This window comes from Haliotis cracherodii, unplaced genomic scaffold (genome assembly GCF_022045235.1).
Source record: "Haliotis cracherodii isolate W230 unplaced genomic scaffold, xgHalCrac1.p SCAF_11, whole genome shotgun sequence".
Taxonomy (NCBI): Eukaryota; Metazoa; Mollusca; class Gastropoda; order Lepetellida; family Haliotidae; genus Haliotis; species Haliotis cracherodii.
Window position 1 is genome coordinate 38,454,229 of NW_027266266.1, and position 25,977 is coordinate 38,480,205.

The 25,977-nt window shown below is 41.7% G+C and overlaps 1 protein-coding gene across 1 annotated transcript in view; it reads right to left on the minus strand.

Annotated features, from left to right (window-relative positions):
* LOC139456473 (matrix metalloproteinase-17-like) overlaps nucleotides 1-25,192 on the minus strand; it is a 47,711-nt gene extending 22,519 nt beyond the window's left edge. Inside the window, exons 1-2 of the mRNA XM_071238205.1 lie at nucleotides 23,892-25,192; nucleotides 519-787 (exon numbers count right to left, since the gene is read on the minus strand). Coding sequence (XP_071094306.1) covers nucleotides 519-787; nucleotides 23,892-24,167 — 545 coding nt within the window. The 5' untranslated portion in view covers nucleotides 24,168-25,192. The remainder of the gene's footprint in view (nucleotides 1-518; nucleotides 788-23,891) is intronic.
* Between the last annotated feature and the right edge of the window lie 785 nt (nucleotides 25,193-25,977).

Consider the following 25,977-nt stretch of genomic DNA (forward strand, 5'->3'; position numbering starts at 1 on the left):
CTTTAGCAGGCTAATTGTTTTCTAACATATAGGAGAAACCCAGGCAAAAGTTTCCTGTTGAAACAGAAACTAGACTTGCCAAAGTAGTGTAGTCTCATGTGCTTTCAGGTATATTTGTTTCTTGGTCTGTAACTCTGTATGCACAGGACTAAATCTGACATGGACTACTGAGGTGCAACAGTTTCAGCAGCTGAGTATCGCGGAGTGACCTATGCGTTAATGATTCTGGTCTGTGAATCATTGCATACTATAGGTGATCCCAGGTGAAATGAATTGAACTTTGTTTTCATGGTTATTGCACTTACAGAGCGGCGTGTGTGTGTGTGTGTGTGTGTGTGTGTGTGTGTGTGTGTGTGTGTGTTTGTGTGATTTTATAGTGCTAACCCACTGGTAAGTCTGTACTCATTGACAAGTAAATTCACATCATGTAAGAAAGTTGCTCCTCGATCACGACCGCGACGCGAACCCTTCGCGTCGCGATCACGGTCGCGTGAAGATTTGTAGCGTACATTACTTACTTAAATGTGAGGTTTTTCTTTTCCCACTTTGTCGGCGCCAACAAATATCTCTTCCTCCGTCGACGTACTGCCTCGAAGATATTCTCGTCGCTGTTCCCGCATCTGGGTTTCTGCATCAACTCGATCGTCCTCTGATCCACTATGCCTGTCTCTGGTATCTGTCCGACTCTCTGGAAATTCTTGATGGCCCTTGTCATGTCTTTCTGGGACATGAGGTTCCCCGTCTCCTGGCTTGGACCTGACAGGTACTTGAACTTTGCGAGGTATTCCTGGAAAACAAAAGAGCGACTTTCATTTTTTTTGTCAATAACATTACGAACATGCTATAGATTTTTTTAGTAATTTGACCTCTGCCTTGGTCACAGAAAACCTCTTTATACTTTAGTCAAGGCAATTTAAATAATTTACATGTTAAATCATTTCGCAATCAATTTTGTCGTGCCAATGTTCTCTCTCTCTCTCAGGATAGTGAAAGCGGAAAAACAAGTAAACAATGTCCTTCTTGTGATCTACAAATTTGAAAGGACGTCAGACAGTCTATGGTGTAGGTTCTATTTTGGATGAATTGTTATGTACATGTATAGGACCTTTGTTATACCGGTTTCGGTATTGTTCTTGTAATGTTATGTAATGTATTGAATTCAACAAGGGACCATTATTCCACCAAACTGAATCATGTTTGAATGTACATCAGACACTAATTAAATCGGGGTGTGGGGGTGTGGGGGGGGGGGGGGGGGGGGGGTGTCATACAGAATAGCAGCGCCATAATGCAGATATGCATGTGACACTAGTTATTTACTTCGACATGCAAAGGAAGGTATGGTATTGTTTCTACCGTTTCAGGTCATATATATTTGATTTAAAATAAACAATGTATCAGAACATTAACGTTTGTAAATTCGTAATTGGAATGACTAGATTAGATTAGTATGCACCACGTGAACGTTTTTTTCTCGAGCACTCTTTAACTGCATTTGAGAAAGAAAAAAAGAAACACTCTGTTAGGTGCGTTTCTTATGGTGTTGGGTATATGAAAACTAATTGGACTTGATGTTGACAAGTGACAGCACACTGACAGGAAGCGTTGCTATCAGTCTCCGCATCCTTCAGGGATGCATGTACTAGACAGCTGTGTCGAAAACAGGAAACACTTCGCATTGTAAACCTCGAGAGCCATAGCATGCTTGTCAGCGATCATTCTGCATCACTTTGACACAATCCTATTGAAGATAAGCCCCACACTGAATCGTCGAGTGCAATTGATATAATATTCAGAACAACTGCCATTATGTCACATTTAAATGTGCATGTATATTAAATACATCAAAAGAGAACACGCTAGTGTTGAAAGTCTGTAGGCTCTGTACGGATACTTTGCATTGATCAAAGCACTGGGCATGTCAATACACACAAACCGAACTGAGATCGCATTTGTGTTTACTGTTCTCGCTCACTTGAAGACGTAATGAAATCACATAAAACTTCATCGCCAGACATTGCACTAACTATCCTACGCTCCCCCTTAATCTCTCCCGGGCCCAAAGAAGCTAGATTGTAACTGAAATCTGCTCCAGTCACGAACAGCATCACTTCAGCTCTTCGAATCTTTACAAAACCACAATTTATCCAATACGTTTAGAAAATTGGTGTGAATTGGACGTCGCTATCCGCTGATCGATCTCATGAATGAGTCGCTACGTTAGAGACTGATCTAATAACACTACTTCAGTTCGGAGTGTCAACTGGGGTGCTGAAGTGATCGGGGGGTTGGGTGTTGGGGAGGGGAGTGAGAGAAAGACACAGAGACATTAATACCCGTGAATAGACACAGTACATGCTTCCACAATCTTTCCCTGAACTATCTCAGCTATGTGTAATTCATGAGAGGAATTCAGAGATGGTCCCCAAGTGATCCTGTCGGCTTGCTTGAAATCAAATGTAATGTCTTGAGGGTGAATAGCACCGGCGATCTGTATCAGTAATTATCAGTGTATGTAAACTGATTCAATGCTGATATAACGATGATATGCACACATGTATTTTAAATGCCTTTGTATCGTAAATGATTTTGCCACAAATTACACATTGCAGAAATGTCGCAATGGCAAAAGACGCCCACTGTTGATGTGTTCAAGATGCAGGTTTTGAGTTGTCATAGATGTCATAATACATGCCAACCCAAATTAATAGCATATCGCATTTTGAAGTGTTGTGTAAGAAATTCAAATGTTAATTCGAAAAGACCCGGCCACCAGGAAGGCTATTAGCTGACTTCCGGTCACGTCTAACATGATTACCTCCCTTTGAGTGTCGTGTACACATGCTATAAATGACATGTATGTATATACATCATTTATGTATATCGTTAGCGTTTAAAAACCACAAGTATACACTCAATGTTAACTAGTTATATGAAACACGTTTTTATCAGACAGCTGCCGAATAAATTCACGGGAAGGCGCTAAACGAGTTATATCTGCCATCTGTTAAACCTGTACAAATTCTTCGAGAGCATTATTACCCTGGGTGTGACGGGTGCAAAAATAGAAGAACTGTCTGTTTCCAGGACGTTCTAGGGGCGAATGTTCGCTGTCTCTCAACCGGAGAGCAGCGCTGCAATAGCTAGAGATGAAGACTACCTGTCAACAGCCGTATACTTCAATCGAAATTGTTTTCGTTGTCATTAAGAAGCATAAACATAATTCTTAGTTTTCCGAACAGTGACGGCCATATACAACAAATACTGTGAAGGCATAGATAATCTATGAACGTGTTTGCAATTTCCTTTTTGTTCAAGTTGTGGTTGTGTTTTTGCATTTGCAAGCTTATCTTTAGTGTATTAGTTGGATATTTTAACCTGTAACAATGTTCCTGTGCTTTTTCCAATGAGGAATTGACTTGACTTTGCATGTGTTTGTGCCCGTACAACCAATGGGGCAGGATATGCTCACCTTTTCGCAAACACTTTGTCTTATCACTATTTGATAATGATTCATAAACACGTAAATGATAACCTCAGAATCATACTTTGCTTTAGGCAGAGATTTCATATGATTGTGAAAAGGGTTTTGTCGCTTTTAACCTACACCTCATAACCTTGTGTGATAGAGTTTCGCCTTCCAACTCCCCGAGAATCTGTGTCCCGGTTAGTGCACAGCACTGAACGGCTGACCTACTTTGTCAAGCAGCTGTCGCAACAAGGCGGTAAGAGTTGTCTTCCCTTGGTAAACGGCGTGACAGGCTAATTTCACGCCTAACTGCAAGCTTACCCGACTTCAACTTCAAGTTGTAATGAATTATTTAAAGTCATAAATACCTACAAATCTACATTCTCAGTTCTTTACACCGCTTTTAAACTATATCCTATATTACATGACTCCACTGAAACCGAAACAGTTATATTTACGACCCATCCGTTCAGCAAGCATTTCGCATTATTTAAAGGAAAGCATTTAATTAAAGCAAATTTTATCAACTTTAAAGAGAACGCGGAATGTCCCTTGGGCAATTGTAATGACGCCACAAACACACTAACAAGTGTTCCGATTAGAAGCTGATCAAAATAAGAGTCCAATATTAGCGGAATGATTACACTGTACTTGTAAATCAGGGTCGGTGCTAGTTGCCAATTTGCTGCCATTTCGTCTCCCATGCCCAGTAAATTACTATCGACTGGCGAGGGGAGTCGCTGCGCTGATGAAACCAATGCTGGTTGAAGAGGAGAGCGAGATCAGTTCAAGTCAAGCACTTTAATCTTATTACAACACAAGTACCGTTTACAAGCTCTCCGGCCCCTTGTGGGGGCTGTCAATGGAGATGAAGACGAAGGACGTTGCCCTCATTTTACACGTCTCAGACAAAATTTGACGAAAACCACCTCAACAATTTGGGCAAATTGGCAGCAATTGGAGAAAACTGACAGAACTTTTGCTGTGACAACACGTCCTGCAGTGACAGCCGACAGATAGTTAACCGAGTTGTGACGATCACATTCGCGCATTCGCTTAACTACAGGGGGAAAACACGACGATCGAGATGCAAACGGATTGACATTGGTTTAACAGCAGGAGGTATGGCCCAGTACTCGTAATGCTTAAAATGTATTTATGCGCTCAGGAGAAGTGACAAAAAAAAGTGGCATTTAGAAGTTGGTGTGAGGAAGAAAGGCAAGTTCTTGCTTGTTAGGATCTACACCGAAACGTCGCATTGTAATAAAGAAGTAGTTCAACCATAGAACTTATCTGTCTTCATAAAAAAGATGTTCCAAATTCGACCTTCTGTATCATTTAAAACTGATTTACGTGGCGTCCGTTCGACAAGGTTCTATATAATACATATTATATATGTATAAATAGGAGGCTCTTTGTTAGGTTTATCAAAATAAAAATGAATACCATTTTTTAATCTCATATGAACAATATTATACCAGTTGTTGTTCATAAAGGTAAGTATATATACTGTTTGTAGCGGTAGAGGATTACTATAAAGTGGATGTGTATTGGTGTGTGTGTGTGTGAGTGAGTTTGGTTTAACAGTAAATCACGGTCAGTTTGATGTGTGATGAAAGCAGGTCTTAGACATTACCATTTGGTGAAAGGTGGTATGGTGCTGATAAACCAAGAATCGAACCCACTACTGAATATTCCTTTGGGGCAAAGTACGGCACATGGCGGTGCCTTGGACAACTGGGCCACCCGCGCCCCTAAAAGAATAGTGCCTTTACCAGTAGTTGAAGTGGAGGTAGAAATAAGAAGTAATAGTCTTGGTGGTGGGGTGAAATGGGGATTAACGTCACGTTCAAGATAAGTACACTTATGTGGTGACATGAACGCACGTGGGCGTCATTGCTGTCTGAGCTAGGCTGAACTAATGCCGGTTTCATAGTAATATCCCACAGAGATTGGTATGACGTCCACGGGGTTTGAACAACCGACCTCCAGCTCTCCGGGTAGTGGCTAGTAGTAGTAGTAGTAGTAGTAGTAGTAGTAGCATTTTGTTGTTGTTGTTTTTTAACGCCGCCCTCAGTTATATCCCAGCTATATGTCTGTAACTAATCGAGACCAGACCATGCAGTCCTTGATAGTAGTAGTAGTAGTAGTAGTAGTGTCAAGATTCGGGGATAATATGACAGCATTACCTCCCATTAGCTACAAACAGACGTGCTTCAGGGCATGCCCCGTGTCCTCAGTCTACCGCCACTCGTGTTCATTCCAACCCAGTACAGACGTAACCCTATACAGGAAACAATCCACAACCGTTATCGGCGATGTCAGGGTTAGTATGACAGTTTTAGACATTCCCGACGTGGCTGACACCACCTTGGTGATGGAGACGCGACCTTGAGGTGCTTACGGAGCATATCAACAGAGCGTATAGTGCAGACACGGGGGTGGGTAATAGTTTAAAACATTAAAGAGTAATCACAAAACAAGTCACTTTGGATTAACATTGTTTCAGAATTACAGACATGACAATTTAGCATTTCGTAAACAGAAAACTAATCCATATTTATCTGTATAATAAAATTATATATAAGATTTATTTTTTTATTACTGATTCCCCGTGTTTGCAATAAAATCATGTTAACAATCAAATAATGAACACGGGCGAGGAATCGAACACGGATCCTTAGCATGACAAGGGAATGCAGTAACCACTAGGCTATCTACTCGAAAAACTGCATGGATCGATTCTCATGATGTCACTGGATTGTGTGGTCCAGACTATTATTTACAGCCATTATAAAGCTGGACAATTGCTGGGTGTGGCGTTAACCAACAAACAAACAAAACTCGAATATTAGATTGAAAACAGGTTTAAGAATCAGTCATTTGGTAACCAAGGAAATCACCCCAGCAAAACCAGCGGAAGTAACGACATCACGTGATAGCGCTCTCTGATGTTGGAGATAGAAGTATAACTTCCGGTAGTGGCTTGGAGTGATGTGTTGTGTGATGAGGCCCACTTCTGATGTATGTATTACCTGCATCTGGAGACAGACATGGGCTCGGCCACGCTAGGATACAGATCCAATTATTTGGGAAATAAATAAGACGCCAGTTTTCAGCGTACTCTGCCATGACTTGCACCAGGCCCTGACAAGCACGTGGTGCTGCCAGGTGAATGAAATACCCAAGTTGTGAGTAACACGCGGGGATTGGAAGACAAGCCGAAACAGCTGTGGCAGAGAAGGTGTATAAATATCTCGCACTGCTTGAATATTGTTTTCAGTTGTATGCTGATGTGATTATGTTAGTCTAGCGAATTGTCTTGTGACGTCCAGATAATTACTCCCGGGGAATCACATAGTTGTGCCAGTGATATGTTCGTTCAGGTGATTCTTTGGGGGAAAGGCGTTGCCGTTTTAGCCTTTGCCTAAGACAGTGAAAAGTCATAATCAGTCTCGATTATCTGCCGAAAACAGATTCCATAAGGCGCAAAATGCAAAAGAGTGATTAAAATTACATAAATGGATCACTGAAATTCAGTGTTGACACCAGGTGTTCGCGAAAAGAGTAAATTATGTCCTTGTCTCCCAGTAGCATCCGCCAATCATCCAATTTTCATACAAAACAGTCACTGAGTCTCGCCCAGCAATACTGTGAACAGGCGAGTCTGGATAAGGCGGTCCAGTGATCAGTATCAAGAGCACTGATCCACGTCGGAGTACGACGTCACGCTGTCAAGCAAGTCACCGAGCGTGACCACACGATCCATTAAAGTGCCAGGGAGTACGAACACCATACCCCTCATCTGTAATTCCAAAAGTGGCAGACCTGCCACACCAGTGATGAATATTGGGTCTCAGCAGGATCTTCCTGTGCCATCACTACCACCCATGGAGGAACTTGGCGGGACATCATCGCTGCCAGAACTCTCACACGACAAACCCGAGTTAACATGACCGGTCTTTAGCCCATATAGCCAAACATCTAGCCTTGCCCCAAGGCTGTACAAGGCAACTCCATGAGTGTATAGTAATTATATCCTTGTAATAGGCAAGTCTAGACATACGGACAGTCATAATGATGCCAGTCTCTTAGAGGGACAATTTGTTCTGATCTTTTAAATAATCTATAAATTATGATTAAATGAATAATATTTACATTAGAGACTAGGAAGTCTAGGAAACCTCGTAAGTTCGAAGTCTTGGGGATCATTGATACATTGCGAGTTGTCGTCAGTGTTTTATGGCAAACGTTTTGTATGTTATAGACCTCGGACACGGACCTATACAAGTCCGTGCCTCGGATAAGGATGCTGTTTTGAAATTCGAAAACAAGATCGTCTTAAAAGATGGCTTATCGAGTCAACGGTTATTGTAACTTGAAATATACGCATAGAATGCTGCCACACCAACAGAAGAACCAGTTAAACTTTAGACCCTAGGGTATTTATATTCATAGAACTGTCTCTCAGTCCATAAAATATTATTTTCCGATTGTACTAGCCCTTACTGCAATGCTATCGCCTTGAATTAAGGACGATTTTCTCATGTTCTGAATCTCCCATCTCATTTAATGTAGTTCCTTGGTTCTGTGAAATTTGTATGTTTTCCGGGTCTAAGCTGTTAAAAAACAGTTAAGTAAGTACCAATGAATGTCTACTGAACAAATGAATATATTTATTTCCTGTTTTTTTCACAGAGCATGAAAATAACATGTCCACGATCTCACTTGACACACTCCGATAGCCAAAGGAACATCAGAACACAATCTATCGTGCATGCCACCATCTTGATCGCCTAATGACCTTGACTGACAAAGATCGCAAACTTTGACCTCCCATATCGAAAGATGTTGCCGGAAATGGTAGTGAAAACACTGATGAAGAAGCACATTAAAGTAATTCACACACCAAGCTGGGCCTAAGTTGTGCAGGCTAACATATAGTCTGTTATAAACATTTGCCAGCAAATCTAATATGGTACATGTGTGCCGATGACTTACATGGACCAGGTGAAGGGATCGCGTTATCGCCCAGGGCAGTTATCTCCCTTTCATCCATGTTATCAGTGAAACACAGGCCCTAGGATCGCAAACCCCAGGATCATCCAAGCTACGTCAGGCCAGTTGGGAGAAAAGAGGCTTTTCCTAAATTGTTTGTTTTAGTAGTAAGTAATTAGGTATATCTCCAGTTTCTGGTTCGCGTGCGTCAGACTTCCAGTAAAGATATGGATGGCTTCAAAGTTCTAAGTAGGGGAGTACGACTTGCACAAATATACACTTATGAAATGTTTTGGTAAAGAATTAGGATTTGTAATGCTTACCGAGCAGTGATCTACACCGTCCTGATGTTTCTTGATCGAAGATAACTGCGCTCCCTCTACAATAGAGCCCCCGTTAATCCGGACGGTTGTGTGCAATAATCCAGATTTAAAAGGTTTCCGGTTCACAGAATCGTCGGTAGAGAGTATTAACCTTTGGTTTACATTTATTGTTTTAAATCTTAGGAACAGTTGAAATAACTCACCGACGGAAAAGCAAACAATGGTACAAAACGTCAGAAGAAATAATAGCATGAATAAATATAAAAATACTAACACGGACAACGTGACCGGTAACGACAATAGCCTGTGACGACATATTGCCATTCCCTCAGGTAATCGGTTTTCCGGTATAACGGGGTTACTCTGTATACAATGCAATTAGTTTGTTTACATGGAAAATCTTGTTTCGTGCACATGTGTTATTTATTTCAAACCATATGGCTGTCTTGAGCCCTTAATCGGTACACGGTAACTGTTACGTTCTTCATCCATATACGTTGCGTTTGTAGTTTTAAAGATAACCGAGATTTTAGTATGTGCAGCTACCACGCCTCATCATTTCACTCCACACACAAAGTCGGACCCCTCCCGACTGCCTGCCCCACCCTCCTGTCTACCCAGTGCGGGTATTCTAGCCACCCCCCACCGGGAGAGAACAAGCATCTGTCGACTCGGGCAGTGTTGGTGACTCATGTGTCTCTTTGAGATGTCTTTGTTGCACACGATCTAATCAATTTCGCGTTGTGATTCATAATGTGTGTACTTTTTGTCATCGCTTGACGTGTGCGCAGCCAGCTGGACATAACGGTGGTGATGAAGTCATCAAAACAGTCGAAGCTTTGTTTTAGAGGAAATAATCACAAACGTGCACAGTGTTGCCAGGACCCACATCCATGCAAATATATGTGCGTCTAATCAAGCGTAAAGATGGAAATCGGGAATGCCAGTCAACAGGACTGGCTATTGTACCGTCAAACGTCCACATCAACCGAATCATCAGCCTTATATTAACTAAATTCATGTCATCCTCAAAATCTAACATTTTTAATTTACTTGCTTGCACTGTGAGTGAAATGTTAAGCAGGCGTCTGTACCTTTATCGATCACTATATTTATACTTTTCACTTTAATTTTTACGTTTTTACTATATTCACCTTCAGTGTTTATACATGTACATAATGTATTTTAACGTCAGTATTTTAACGTCAGTGCCCATTATCCTTGATAGGTCACTTTGTATGTTATGTTGTATAAGTGTTGCCTTGGTACTTAAATACACTAATTATGTCTGCCTGTCTTCTCAGCCTTCTCGCTGCTCATCCCACCCTACGACACACGGAGCAATATCGACACAACTGAAACTACAATACAAGTGCATGTGCCCGTGTGACATCCCCAGTGAGCAAACAATAAAAGTACTGCCTGTATCTACCAAATGCATGTGGACATGCAGACCCTAGAATCCAACCCCACCCACATTCCCCTCCCTCACGTACACATGGTGTCTACTGGGTTGTACGCAGCCTGGATGTCGTGGGCTACAGGATATTGGTCATTTCTGGTCATTGAGATCTGCAAGATAGCAATTTCCCATGGTTGTGCCATTGTCTCAAGTATTGTGTCAAAAACCTACTCGCTGTAGCCACGAATTTTCTCCATGCTCCTGAATAAGAAACAATGGAAATTTAGATTTCGCGAACATTGATTCAACAATGGACAACGGTTAGCACATTTTGTAGCGTCGAACTTAACTAAAATTAAACTCGATTGAAATCTTAAAATCTAATTTTGAAAAATATATTTTTGACCTTTCCGAAAGATTACTATAATCACACATACCCTAACATTTTCAATAGTGAGATTTAGGTTCCTTAATATACAATCAGTTCTATCTGAATAGAGTATGACACTGCGAAATCCAGTAACTTTCTTGAGAATGAGATTTGATTGTCTCCAATTGCTTTCTCAAATAGGGATGACGAGCGCCTTTTCAGTCAACGTCTAATAATCCCGTGATTAATACCACGATAGCAACCGTGACAAACACATTTGATTATCCACGACATCAGGCACGTGCCAAACAATAGAAGGCTACAGCCCGTAACGCATTCGACGACGGCCGACATTGACGGCTGGGTCATATTTCCGGGTCAGTAATTCTGCTTTTTCAGTTATTCCCAGTGGTTACCTCCCTTATTTTGATACAAGTAACAGCGTGTAGACAACTGGGTTCTTCAGGCCAATGCGTACATCTGCGCACAAAATGAATCAGTCGTGGAATCCTTTGAAGTTTCCGCCTCAAAACCCATTTTCCTCACTCTGACATTTAGGTTTCACTCCTCGCAGTACAAACTGAAATGTGGTGTGAGGAGCTGAAGGTGAACTGACACCTGGTAACACGATCGGGCAGCCGGGCACGCGACCATTGTTGTTACGTTGAAATGGCCTCAATGGTTATATCCGGAGCACTATACTATAGTCAATACTGGGTCCAGGCCGTAGTACCACTGAATGAAAGATTTATGAACTAGCAGTTCATGATATTTATAGTCGACGCGACTTAACTTCCAAATTATTTATCAGTGACAGGTAATTCACCGGGATTTCTTACGAGCATACAATTAAATATATCTGTAACACGAGTTAACTTGTCGGATTAACACATTACAAGATTAACGAAAAATCGTCATAATGTAGTGTTTTGGAATATGTGTAGATGTTCCCAGCGGCTTCGACGCTGCCTACCCCTTTTGCTACGCGGAGGTCTATTGAGGTGGTATTCGGGACTCCACACTTCAAGCAGTATTCGACATACGCGCCTGTCCGCAGCCATGGTACATTGATCTCGTATCGGCCCGGTAGTTTCACAGTTTGTGTGGGTACATATGGCCTGCAGTAAATTTACTTGCCGATTTATTGGTCACAATAAGATACACTTATTTAAATGAGGGCCTGAAGAGAAAAAGCTTCTCAAATCTGTATGTCCTGATGGCATTATTTGCTTTATTCTTGGTCCGAAGTATTTGTACGTAGATTCATCATTTAAAAAAACGTAAAAAAATCCCTATATATTAAACATTTTCGATATTGTACCCTTCCCTCAATGACTTTAAGATTTGTCAAGTAGTGTTCGGGAGGATATGGTGCAAACAAACCAAGTCGCACAATCAGAGCGACTCTAGGATTCGAACCTACGTTGTTAGGACAGCGAATTTCTTTGGCTTACAAGACTCAGACACCAGTGCTCCCAAATGCATAATGCACCATATGCACCTGACGATGCTGTTAGTGAATATTGAATTGCACTTCATAACATTTCTGACATACAACAGATACGGGCTATACATCACCTCCACAACGAGCGAGGATTATGTTACACTTTCATTCGCATAACCATTGCCTTCACAGGCATCCCGCAGTTGTGACATAATCACCTACAATACCTGCTCTTAATTCAACAACAGTTACACCCCTTCCCATGTAAATCTTGTGGCTACAAAAACATGTGTTATACAGGTTATACATCCAAGTCTTGTACATTACATTGTTGGACAGCCGCCAATCACCGGGCAATGACGTTCAGATTGGGGAGAGACTCGGTACTGATGGAAGCACTAAGGTTACGTGATATCTTGCGAGAAAATAGGAGATTTCTGGCTAACATTGGGAAACGAGAACCATACCTAGGTTCCGGTTGTCGACGGAAGTTCCCGGATGATCGTGAGAATGGTTCACATGTTGATTGTAACGTTGCCAAATTTGGAGCGTTTTGAGGTCAATATTGAGTCATTCGCAAATGTCAACGGCAGTTCACGAGTGAAAGGACACACATTGCCCTATAAGATGTATGCCTAGAAACATTATTATCACTTGCACTTGTACGTTCATACAGAGTACATATTAACTAAACAAGGCACGAAGCCTTGCGTTTACAAGATGAACGGTGGCCTCGTGGATCAACCTAGGATCAATCTAGAAGAACAAACGTCTAGCAGCCATTTACTCTATGAGTCGGGCGACAACAAATTGATGTTTCATGTAGTCCTATTAATGTTCGTGTATGGCATTTAAAATATTACAATATTCTACAATATACAACTACAAAATTGGCCACCTACACAAAACTAACGGAAGCTAAAACTGAATGAACCCGTACTGTAACAATTGTTATATTTGGGATAACACTTTCTCAGTAAAGTGCAGATTCTAATACTTTTGGGGTTGAGTCCCATACGGGACTCGAACCCACACTCTTGGGTGAGGCACATTTCGCCAGCACAAGTTCAGCGATCTAATCCACTCAGTCATCGTGGCTTCATTTCAGAGGGAAAAAAACTGTTCAGAGGCGCTACCTGAACCGAAACAGCCCCACCCTAAGAATATTAGATTGCCAGTCCCTCACATATACAGTGCATATTCCTCAAGGGCTGCCTTCATGCGGGTGTACATGTACAATGCATGCACAGAGCATTGTGTTGGTGGGTTCTGATGTATGGGTCAACACTAAGGCAGTAGGTCAGCACCAGTCCGCGGTATACACGCTACAGAGATGTAGACGTGTCCACTAATGCGTGCCAGATGTACCGAGGCGACGAGGTGGTCATCGTCACAACCAGTGGGATGTTTATGCTTATTTACGTTCCAATGAGAAGTATCAGGTTTACCCTCAAAGAAAACCTTTCACATTTCCGCTGGCATGAATGTCTGTGGACATTTAAAGAGCGAAAACTACATGAGCTATGATACTGCCTTGCCACAGACCTGATGTCGACCTGCCTAATTGTACAGCATTGGACGCGAGTATCAGCGTCATGTCATTTGATTGGACGCGAGTGTCATCGTCATGTCATTTGATTGAAAGGCTAGCGTCATCGTCATTTCATTGGTCGATAGTGTCAGCGTCATGCCATTTGATTGAAAGGCTGGCGTCAGTGTCATGTCATTTGATTGGTGGATAGTGTCAGTGACACACTAATACTTTTGTTCGAAAATACTGGAGTTATCGACAACAACGGATTATCATGGTTTTCACACAATTAACCTTGAACATTTCAAGTCGTCAATCGTATTACATATATATTTTGTCGATTCACAACTGCATACCAGATGCTACAACATGCCATATTTAGCCTAACGCAAACATTTAGTAACTGCAAATATCTTCACATACACATTTCGCTCATATGCGATATATTAATACCATAGTGACAGTTTTAACCTTTTCAGCAAGTATCATTTCGCAATGAGACCAGCGGCCTAGTTGTGGTAAACACGTGACCTACATCTCCAGCAGACAATGCACTCCAACTGAAGACGTGGAAAATTAGATTGAGTTTGATGAGCTTCGTGGCGGCAATACTACTGTCGTCAATTCTCGTAACGCTAAAGTTTCCCAGCAGCTGAATCACCGCGTTCGTCAAGATCGACTGTGGGTAATTAACAACATGGGTTGAGACGTTCAAGATGCAGCATGTGTCTTCAAGGTCATAGGGTCAGAGTTGAAAGGTCGGGACACCTGTGGTGCAGGTTTATCTTGTCGGTAGAAGGTTGGGTAACTTCCTTGCAAATTGTTAAACAAAGTTTGGGTGTAAATCGCTTAAATAAACAAACATATAAGATAAATCTTTGAACAGGTGGCAAATGAATTACAGTGGATAATAAGAATAACCACAAACGTCAAACTGCAAGAACGGACGTACTTGATACAAGATACGAGATGCTTTATTCAAATGAAGGCATAACTAACTGAGGAAGAATGTTTGCAGGCTATTCAAACCTGTGTTGCTTATCGCCCTTTACATCTACTTAATTTCTTTGAAATCAAGAAACCACTCCAGTAAAGTTTGTCAATTGCTGATCGTTTTGGTAATTAGCGCTGGCAAGATAATTTTTCAAAAGCGTTGATATCCGCTCTGGTGAATTAGAATCCAGCCGCCGCGCTTTTTCTCCAGATGTTCATGTTTATAACATGAGGGCGGCGAGGCCCTATCAGCACCACTGGTTGTCTAGTCAGCGACGTGGGTAAAAAAAAATACATGGCCGACAGCAAGGATGACCTGTAGGGTCACAAGCGTTGCCCTGTCTACAGCCCTAATTGTATACAATCGGGTGTGCCCTACAATTTTATTTTTTTTCTTCTTTGGGGGCGAATTCAACTAAGCAACCCTGGCTGACTGGATTGACCGCACTTGTGTGCTATGGATTTAGTAGTCTGTCTTACAGACACTGATACAAATATATCAAATACAGCCCATGCAAGTCTATAATGTTTGGCAAGTCTAGATTACTAAAGTAATGTTTAATTTGAATGTGTTCTCAAATATATGTAAATCCATAGCACATTACAGTGAGGGCAATCCATCCTGCCAGGGTTGTACAGCTGAATATTCCCCGAAAGAAAAAAATAATAACACCGGGATTTAAAAAAAAGTGTTATACTTTCATATTTCAATAATATTAGCGTTTTGATATCATTTGTTTATCTGCAGTTTGTACAAGTGTATAGTTTTTTTAAGTGCCATGGTCGTGTCTGGAATTCTTACAATCACATGTCACTTTATTAAAAAAAAAGGTGGAGAAGACATATCCTATCTCCTATGTATACCGGGTGGTTTTGTCGACAGATAATTAAACAGGGCTTGTGTAATTGCTGTAATAATAACATTCATCGATAAGAATGAAGTCTTGGTGTCACTTATAGCCTCATATCCATGATGTAGAATGAAGTCTTACGAATAAAAAGTGTCATATATTCATCGCAAGAGAGAGAGGTTAAGCATCATATCGGAAATCATATCGTGCACGGTGATGCATCCATATTTCAAATCATAACTGATCGGTCTTCAATCGCTCAATGATGGTATATGTATATTACTAATTCTTCACCGTTATTCAGTTATTCTTATATGTCCATGTTTCCCATACAACTCTTTATCAATGTAGTAGGGGCGGTCGGGTAGCCTAGTGGTTAAAGCGTTCGCTCGTCATGCCGAAGACCCGAGTTCGATTCCCGACATGGGTACAATGTGTGGAGCCCATTTCTGGTGTCCCCCACCGTGATATTGCTGAAATATTGCTAACAGCGGCGTAAAACCACTCACTCACTCACTATTAGTGTAGTACTTAACCTCAAGTACCGTGAAAATCTGGGTTAGTCTACAGCTACCCATGCGTGTCGTAAGAGGCGATTAACGGGATCGGGTGGTCAGGCTTGCTGACTTGATTGTCTGGTCCAGCCTCGATAACATTTACAGACATGCATCATCTTGTTGAATATAGCTGCGTGCGGCGTTAAACAACAAACAAACAGACCTCATGCCAATGTTTTGGAGTAGTTGGTGGATCCTAAAGCGACGTTTACACGGCGGAATACTCATGCTATCAATATGATCTAATCTCATAATCATAAACGCTCGGTACAGAATAACCCTTGACTACCTGGTTGAGAAAATTACCTACTTATGTTGTCATGTTAACAAGGTTATTGTGTCCAGGAGCCAATATGAATCATCGGGTATGATAACATCAAGGCATCAATTTCAAATGTCGGCTAACGATATTATACCTATCATTACTATAAGTAGTAAAGGGGAGGTCTGGTAGCCTAGTGGTTAAAGAGTTCGTTCGTCATGCCGAAGACCCGGGTTCGATTCCCAACATGGGTACAATGTGTGAAGCCCATTTCTGGTGTCCCCCACCGTGATGTTGCTGGAATATTGCTAAAAGCGGTGTGAAAACATACTTACTCACTATGAGTAGCAAACGCAGCTAGAATTGGAATACACGTGGGACTACATAATGTCGGGCAACAATCTCAAATTTTGAAATGTTTGCAAGTCGGTCTCGCCTATCCTGCATTCACGCTTCTGTCTGTGGTCGTCCCAATGTGACCAATCGTTTAGATCATTACAGAGTCACATTCCAGTCTAGTCTATAGTTCACCATGACGACAAATGTCAGACGTGCAATTAGTAAACACACACTGCAGTGTAGGCGACATCCATAACTGAAGTCAGACTGGCAATTGACATGCAAAAAATGGGCATGATGAGATAAGCGCATGGGATTGAGGCGATCACGTCTAAATAATTCATTACTATGGCTGTCCGGAGCCCTATTACACTGTTATGTTCCAGTCCAGGCCGGCACAATAAACACTGGATCTCCTACTTGTCTACCATATGCCCCTCTCAACGATCTACGACCAACGAGAACAACACGAAACCTTATGACAGGTTGCCTGATAATTCTCTAAAATTAGACCAGTTCGTCTGGAGAAGAATATTTGTCGTTGAGACGGTGTGGCATATGGTTCCCTGGTGTCTTAACTGGATTAATAATATATTAATATTAAAGTTCAAAGACATTAAGTAAATGGTTATGTACTGTTCATTATAACCAGACATGACGACAACAGTATGTATGAAGTTGATTGATATTTGTCGTTGAGGCGGTATGATGTTTCCTTACTTGACTTCTTAACAAGACTAATCAAATATTGATTTATTTCAAAGATATGAGTCAATGCTTTTGTATGTTTCATTATAACAAGATGGTTTGACTATTTGTGTCAGTATTTGCTTTTCTGTGAGTTTATATTCTCGAGTCACAATTATTAGAATTGGAGGGAGTTGTGACCCAAAATGAATATATCAATATTTCTCTGCACAAACCCCTATAACCATTTCTATTGCATATCTAGCAGATCACACAAGAGATCAAGGCCTCCTGTCGAGGGTTGATGATTGAAGCCAAGAAGAACGTCAAATGTTCCGTGCGAGAACTAAGACGGATGACAGCTTCTGCAAGTCAGTGTCCTGTAAATGATGAGGTATGTCACTACACCCATCAAATATGCCATAACCTTTCCTACTCAACAATGATGTTTAATTATTCATGAATGGCGCCCCTGTGTATTTTGGCATTTCGTAGCGTCGTGTCACATTCAGTGAGGTCCCCGCTGACCTCTGGAGGCCGTTAACAGGCAGGCTGTTCGTATGCCAATAAGTCGTACAAATAGACTTCATCGTAACAATAACAGGTTGGCCGAGGTATTCCGAGTTACCGTACCATCTATTCAGTGCTTGATAAAACGAGATTAAACTGTGAGGGTGTATTTTTCCACAAATGTATTTATTTGCTATAAAAATACACACTTACATTTGCTTACATCAGCGGGTCATGGAGTTCGTTCCACAGACATCTAAGCGGATTTCAAAATACGGTAAATACTGAACAGAAAGGAACGAGCATCCCCTGGTCTTCGTCAGCCATTATTGTCGTAAGAGGCGACTAACGGGATCGGGTGGTCAGGCTCGCTTGACTTGGTTGATGCATGTCATCGTATCCCGATTGCGTGGATCGATGTTCATGATAGTCGGGACCAGACTCGATTATTGACATACCGCCGTCATTTAGCTAACAGTAACTCTCTGATATAGAATGACATTTTCAACTACAACAGTCACATTAATTACTTTAAAAAGTACAATTGATTACCTATAGTGTCTACAACTCACACTGTCTCTTGTCTATTTATCTTGGAATAGCTTGGATAACCCACCCTTCCTTAACAGTAACAGTAGTCCATACCCATGCTTTAACACCCTGCTGATGTCCCATGATGTACAGTGTCCTAGTCCTGTGGGGGCGAAGAGGTAGCCTGGTGGTCAAAGCGTTCGCTCGTCCGACCGATGACCGGGTTCGATTCCCCACAAGGGTACATTGGGGCGGTCGGGTAGCCTAGTGTTTAAAGCGTTTGCTCGTCACGCCGAAGACCCGGGTTCGATTCCCGACATGGGTATAATGTGTTAAGCCCATTTCTGGTGATATTGCCGTGATATTGTTGGAATATTGCTAAACGCGGCGTAAAACCATACTCACTCACTCACAAGGGTACATTATACCAAGTCCATATCTGGCACTACCCGGCTTGATACAGCAAAATTGTCCAAAAAGCTGCGTAAAACCTTATTCAATCCCCCACTCCAATCAGGACGCTGTACCCACATTTCAACACCCACCCGGTCCCTTCCCCTTGGCCATCTTCTGGAGCACTAATCTCCTCCACTGCAAGACTCCCCACGTAAGCTGCAATCTGGGAGCATTCAGTGCCATAAACAACAAATTCCAGATTAGTTAGTCGTTAGATCACACACACAGCTTGATCTGCTTAAGTACCTCGGCGACAGGTGTAGGATGCGTTCCATGTGCGAACTGCTGGGACACATGCATGTGTAATTACCCCGCACACCGGTCGGTCGGGATCGATACTGTCGTCTATGGCGAGTATTGATTATGTGTCGTTCATAGCCCGTGATGCATTACAAGACAGGTGTGACTACCTTGTTATTGAAAATCTCATTAGTGTGTCGCTTATGATTACAGTTGCTCAGAAATATGTATATCAATATCACTCGTATATAATAAGTGTTGTTTTCGTCCATAGTGCTTTAAGTTCCTCACAAATAGCTTTACCATGTGAAGATTCGGGTTAGAGACCCATCTTCAGCAACTCGTGCATGCGACTTTCGGGATCGGTTGGCCAGGCGCGCTGACTTAGTTGATGAATGTAATCGTAACCCAATTGCATAGATCGATGTTCATCATGTCAATCACTGGATTGTCTGGATAGACTCGATTCTTCACAGACCGCCGTTATATAGCTGGACAATTGCTGAACATACAACAAACCAGATGTTCATCCCACGGGTATAGGTAACATCCATATGTGTGTTGTCCACGTGTTTATCGTGAGTGAGTGAGTCGGGTGTTAACGCCGTTAGGAACACAATTTCAGTTACATCACGTTGTGTGAGCTTGGTGTGAAGACAAGAGAAGTGACGTAGGTGTCTACCACATTCGTGAGACCCAGCAACACGGTTGTGGTACGGAAAGACCTACAAACAACACAGGAGAACCGGCATTCGAACTCCCGATCATAGGTTTCACACACGTCTGAAACAGTATGTCGGCAATATCACGAAGTGGCAGTTTAATGTTAGGACAAAACCAAATCTGACGCAGATCTAGGATCAACCTGGGATTCAAACCCACAACCGACGGTTTCTTGTTCGAGGTGGGGCAGAACGTAAACCTGCACACAATGAAACCCAATTGTAACCCGTTCAAGCCATTATCGCAGCAGCCAGTAGCCCCATTGACTTTCTTATTTGACTTTTATGAGCATGTCTAACATCTGTGTTTCAGTTGTAACGCTGAAGACTAGTGAACCCTGCACTGTGACCCCAGTGTTAATGAATCCCAGCATCCCCTTGGGCCCGGAACTCTGCATAAGTATCATAACACTATCACTTCCGGTGTCAATTAGACAAAGCCATATTGTCTTCCTGGTCTGCCGTGCACAAATGGAGGTTTCAATTGCAGAGACGTGGAGATAACGCACAATGTTATCTGGTATCAATGGACATGACGTTATTTTCAAGTTGAAGGGGGCACATATCTATGAAAACAGTAATGATCATATCCAACATAGCACATAGCCTGTCTCACAGTCCCTGAACCATATTATTGTCCCATTCGCCCTACCCTTACTGCAATGATCTGGCCCTTAACAAAGCAAGTGTAGATTTCCCCCAGGTCTAAATCTGCCTTCTCACTGAGGTATATTTTCAATTTGTGTATAGTTGCTTGTTTTATGTTCTCGGAAGCAAGCGTTGGTATAATCATATCACACGGGACATCCTCTTGACGCAGACTTGAACAACGCATCGCGCAACAAAGTCTATAAACCAGTATAGGGATGAGGATATATAACTATGGATTTTACTTACATTTCTCTTTATAATCCTGTCATATTTAAGTTTCAACCTGTTGTCTGATTCGCATATCAATGCTAGGTTTATGAGTTAGATGTATTTTATGCCTGGGAACGGTAATGACTATATTTTACGATATAGTTTTGATAAAGAATTACTTGGTCGGGAAAATGTGTCACATGTAGGTTGATCCGGGACATTCTAGCACGAGTTTGCTTGACAGCCAACCATATTTTATCGTACAGAAGAGACAAATTCCTCCTATTAGTCATACCAAATATCAGCTGAAGCAGAATGTACGATTCCGAGTATATCATTAGCATGTGTTATAAAATCACTATACGTATATAGTGATGATGCCTGGAGTGTAGCGACTCTACTTTAACGTCGGATTGAGCGAATAAAGAATTCTGTGTCTCTGTAATTAAATCACGGTTCAGTCCATCGATAACTGCACAATGAAATAAATATTCATCACACACACACAGGTATTCATAAAGTAAGCATAACGAAGTACTTTAAAATGACATCAATCGACAAAACCAAACCAGCCACAAAACTTTCATATCCATCAATGTCACATTAACCAAAGTATTGCCAGGAAACCCAATTGACGCATTTCTAACCCACCATGCGTTACCATGGATACTGAAAAATCATATGTTATCTAATAGCATCTTATTAGCCATGCTGTGTTGCAATTACCCATATGTTCTTTAAAGTAAAAACTTAATGAACATCCTGGAAATATAATTTTGTCATAACAGGAGTTGATCAATCACCTTCTGTTTTAAAGCGCAACTGATGGTTGTCAACACGCATCTTTACATTTTCACAAATAACCAAAAGCAATATTTCGTCTTCGCCTTAAAATGAATTGTCTGATCTGTAGGCAATTTCTAAAGATATTATGATCAATGTGCCTAAGAATAGGCATCCCAGATACGCTATTGCTTGACCCTAACCCGACAGTGTACGGCCAATTCCCTAACAATAGCCAGTAAAGGATGACTCAAGGCCTCTAATTCAATCACTCGCCCCCTATTATCTGTGATCGTATGGTGTAGAATTAAGACGACACCGCCTTATTAAACTGACTGAACAGAGCCGGCTGTGTGTGCCCTCGCGTTGTAAAGGGCGTTGTGGAGGGTTGTTGAGGCAGTGAAAGGTTCACCGATAACCCTCGGTGTTATACTATAGTGATGACATAAGATGGGGATACAGCACGTGCCCCACGTAGCATCGGGGCTAGTCACGTGTGACGTAAAGAAATACAGAGAAAATTACTGAAAAGTTTCAGCAACAATGGAAATATCGAGTCGTTCGTTGTCTATGATACAGGAGACAAATCTACATTCGGTGGTTAAGGATAACATTACGAGTGCGTCTTTAACTCACGCTCTAAGTAATAATATTAATATTATTTAAAAGGCAAGAACGAGTCTTGAAAAAAAGATCAATAAAGTGTTACGATTCCAGCACAAAATGGAAAGTGTGTACCCTTAAATATGAGATTAACGTCAAGAGAATAGCCAGTCTCAATCGAAAAAAGATGCCATTGGGCGTAAAAGGAAGAACAGCTAAACAGTATATGATTGGATCACTGAAAATCAGTGATGACACCAGGTGTTCCCGAAAAGGTTAAGCATGTCCTGCCCTACCGGCACTCACACATATTAAACAATTCATATTATGAAAGTTAACACGTAAGCTAAATAATAAATCTGTCACATTCAAAATAATGATTCTCAAAATCGAAACTGAACCCACTGACAACATGACTGCACAGACGTTGTTATATAAGTTCTCATGATAAACGGATTGTATTACTTTCCTTGTCGAGTTATGAACATTTCCGAGTTTCAGCTTCCGTAGATTCAAACGAACAAAGGGTTTGATTTCCCTGAAAATATAACTTCATAGACACGAAGGAGCATTAAGTTTGACTAGTCAGTCATGCTGGGACCTTATGATGAACGAAGGGGTGCTTTGAACCAAGTTATAGGATCGTGTGTGTTTAGACTGGTGGGCTAGGTAACATACACATGTATTTCCAATAAACTAAACCCTTTGGCATTCTGCCTTAATGTACAAGTGTAGACGGATGCGCTTGCTGTAAGACTCGCCGGGCTGGTAGATAAGTAGGTTAAAAATGTGTCAGAAATCGGTATCGAGTACTTCCAAGGTACTAGTTTAACAGGCTTTGGTGGTGATGTGTATAAAAGGTATGTGAGGGGAAAGCTTATAGGCTCCAGTGTTGTGGTTCTACAGCATTGAGGGTGCTTGCTGAATAACTTGAAATGTGGTTTTATCCGTTGCGTGTGGATACAGATGCGTGTATTCCTATGCCTTGATAAACGCTAAGTGATCTAAGTGCAAACCCACTTTCACAGAACCGTATCAGTGCTTGTATGTGTAACGGTTCGATGTTGCCAGTCACAACATTGTCGTAGGTAAACCACTGCACTTATGTCGGGGGGAGGGGGGAAGGGAGGGGGGGGGGGGGGGCAGTAAACGCTCTCTACCTCCTCTCCTAACAACTAACCCCCTTTCCCTAGCTCGCACTCCCCACTCCTCAGTTGGCGACGTATCAGGAGATCGTTAATAGGAGGTGTGCCCCATGTAAATGCACATTGATTAAGGAGATTATGAGTCAGACAGGCCTGGCGATATTGTAACTGTAGCCATCTGTATCGAACACATCAACCCACGTGCCCCATTACACACAGACACCGAGAGTTCAGCAACCCTCAGCCATAAACAGGCTCAATGCAGCAGATTTAAATACAGACATACATAGTGGATGCATATAAACTGATAAGCCAAAACTATATAGATTTAACCTTCAATAGCTAACAGTGCAAACTGCAATATACGTCACAAACTAGCATTTTTTGTTCATCCATCAATGGAAGTGTATTATGTGAAGAACGATTATCATTAATATTTCATATAAATAATACTATGGCGGTAAGGGCACCAGGCTAGACAGTCACTTACACAAAAGGCATATAATAAGATACATTGATAATAAATTAATTTTGAATTTAGATTTGTCTGATTTCGTTAGATTTGATACGATATGATCAGACGTTATTGATAATGACACGTTTTGAAGACGATTTGATTTAAAACATTTGAAATAACGGAACATAACTTTACGGTACAGTGACATTAATGGGGGTGGGGGGGGGGGGTGCTAATTCATTACCTGGGTTATGGTTTGATTGAATGAATGAATGAATGAATGAATGAATGAATGAATGAATGAAAAAGAATTGCAAATAATATAAATATATACATAAGTAGAACATAATGACTCACCACAGCTTTACTTTTCATTTCCTTGTTGTGTCTCTCTGTGTTAGATATGGCATTCGAGTATCCAAACAAAACCACTAATATACATAACTTTAGCAAGATGAAAGACATGGCAGGTAAGGAGAGTTTGTCGACGGACGAGAGTGGGGAATTACACCTTGGCTGTTCTGACCGAATACAGCACGAGGCAGCACGTTTACAGCATTCGTCCATATTGCTGCATCGGACACACCGGCTCCTTGTGAGACAACTGGTCACTCGGTATCCAGATTCCATCATATCACCCGTTCCTATAAGACCCAGGCTACTCAGACAAAGGTAAACAAGTGATGAGGCAACTTCCAAAGTCCGGAGCAACGATCTCAGTTGGAGTATGTTTCCTTCTCTCGAGCTCAATCAAGGTTCCGGCTTAATCCTAATCCGACATTTTGCAACAGCACTCTGCCCAACCTGTGATGGGATTAACCCTTGCTAAGTCCTTCTCTCCATATGGGGGAATTATTGTCAAAACTCCCGTCCACTCCCTCGCTCACAACTCCAACTAGACCAGCACCAGTCGGCGCACGCTCCGTGTGCCGGGTCTAAATATAGCCTGGCAGGAATCTACTGACTCTCTGCGCCTCCGTCTTTGAATGTGGGGAAATTGAGCGAAAGGATGTAGGGCCAAAACGTGAGCTGTGTGTTCAATCTAACTAGCCGTCTTTCTAGATCCGACCCAGTTAATACACCGCGCGACGTTGAGGTGCAACACTCTTTCCCCACACAGCTGCAGGCACAACCCTCTAAATATGGTAGCTTGGCACTTCCTGTGTTCCCGAGCAGACGACTCTCACTGCAGTCGACAGAAGCAGACGATCGTTGTGCCTAGGACACGGCTCGGCTAACCAGCTGAATGAACGGCCAGCGATCTATGTCTGGTCAATTAACACGGACACAAATCGTGATACATTCTGCGTCAAGGCATACAGGTATTGCTATATACATTGAACCCTCTATAATCCGAACTGACTACTTAACTGCATCCGGTCCCGAACACCTGATTGTATGCGCCAAATCATAAGCGTAATGGCACTGTCAGACTCAATAAGTATCTCTCTAACTACAACTCGCGTGTGTTCATTTCCTCACATGACATTACCTCCCATCACAACAGGTAAACAACGGCTATAGTCTATATCACTATCTATAGCGACGGGCCAGCGCCACATCTGGTTTGTTAATCTCGCTTGACTCGGACTCTGAGACCTATGTAACAGCGCGACTCGGGAAAGGTCGTGTGCTACAATATTCATTCAACCTGACGCGAGTGTCCATGGTTCTTCCTAGATTCTGCGGTGAGCGAGGGAGTGTTGTTACGCTGGCGTGAGTCATCCAGCTTGGTGACAAACTCGGTCGATTCCACGTGGAGGCACACAGCACAGATGTACGGTCTTTCGCTGTCTCGAGTACTCGGCTATAAAAAAGACATTTCTTTGTCTCATCCACGGTCAGCGGTTAGTTCCATTTTACGATGCCAGAGGCCATTCTTACCATTTGGTAATATTGATTCGTTGGAGAGTTGACATATATGTCAACAATACTGTTGACATATTTCTTTCCAAATGTCACGCAATTCAACCGTGTGGCGCTCTCATTTACTTCATATATTTTAATACATAATTATCTAATGACACATTTTGTGTGTATTTTTATGAATTAAAAGAGAAATTCATACTTTATTATATTGGAAAAATATACCAGTTCCAATTCCAACATCTCATGCTTATATTGGTACACTTTCTTTGCAAAAGTCATGTGCCCTTATTCGTCTTTTAATACTCGATCTGGTGTCCCCTGCCGTGATATTGCTGGAATACCACTAAACATGGCGTAATCCCCTTCCCATTCACCCACTTTTCTTCTACCTGATAAGTTCATTAAATAGATAATAACCAACTGAACCATCCCTAAAGAACCAACCAGTTCATAAAAATGAAACGACTCTGACAGACGATATCTTGTTAATGCATTAATAACTACCCCCGTAGCTAACTCTTTTAGTACAAAATTCGCCTTTGTGCAATCTATTACAAAAAGATTCCGATATCAA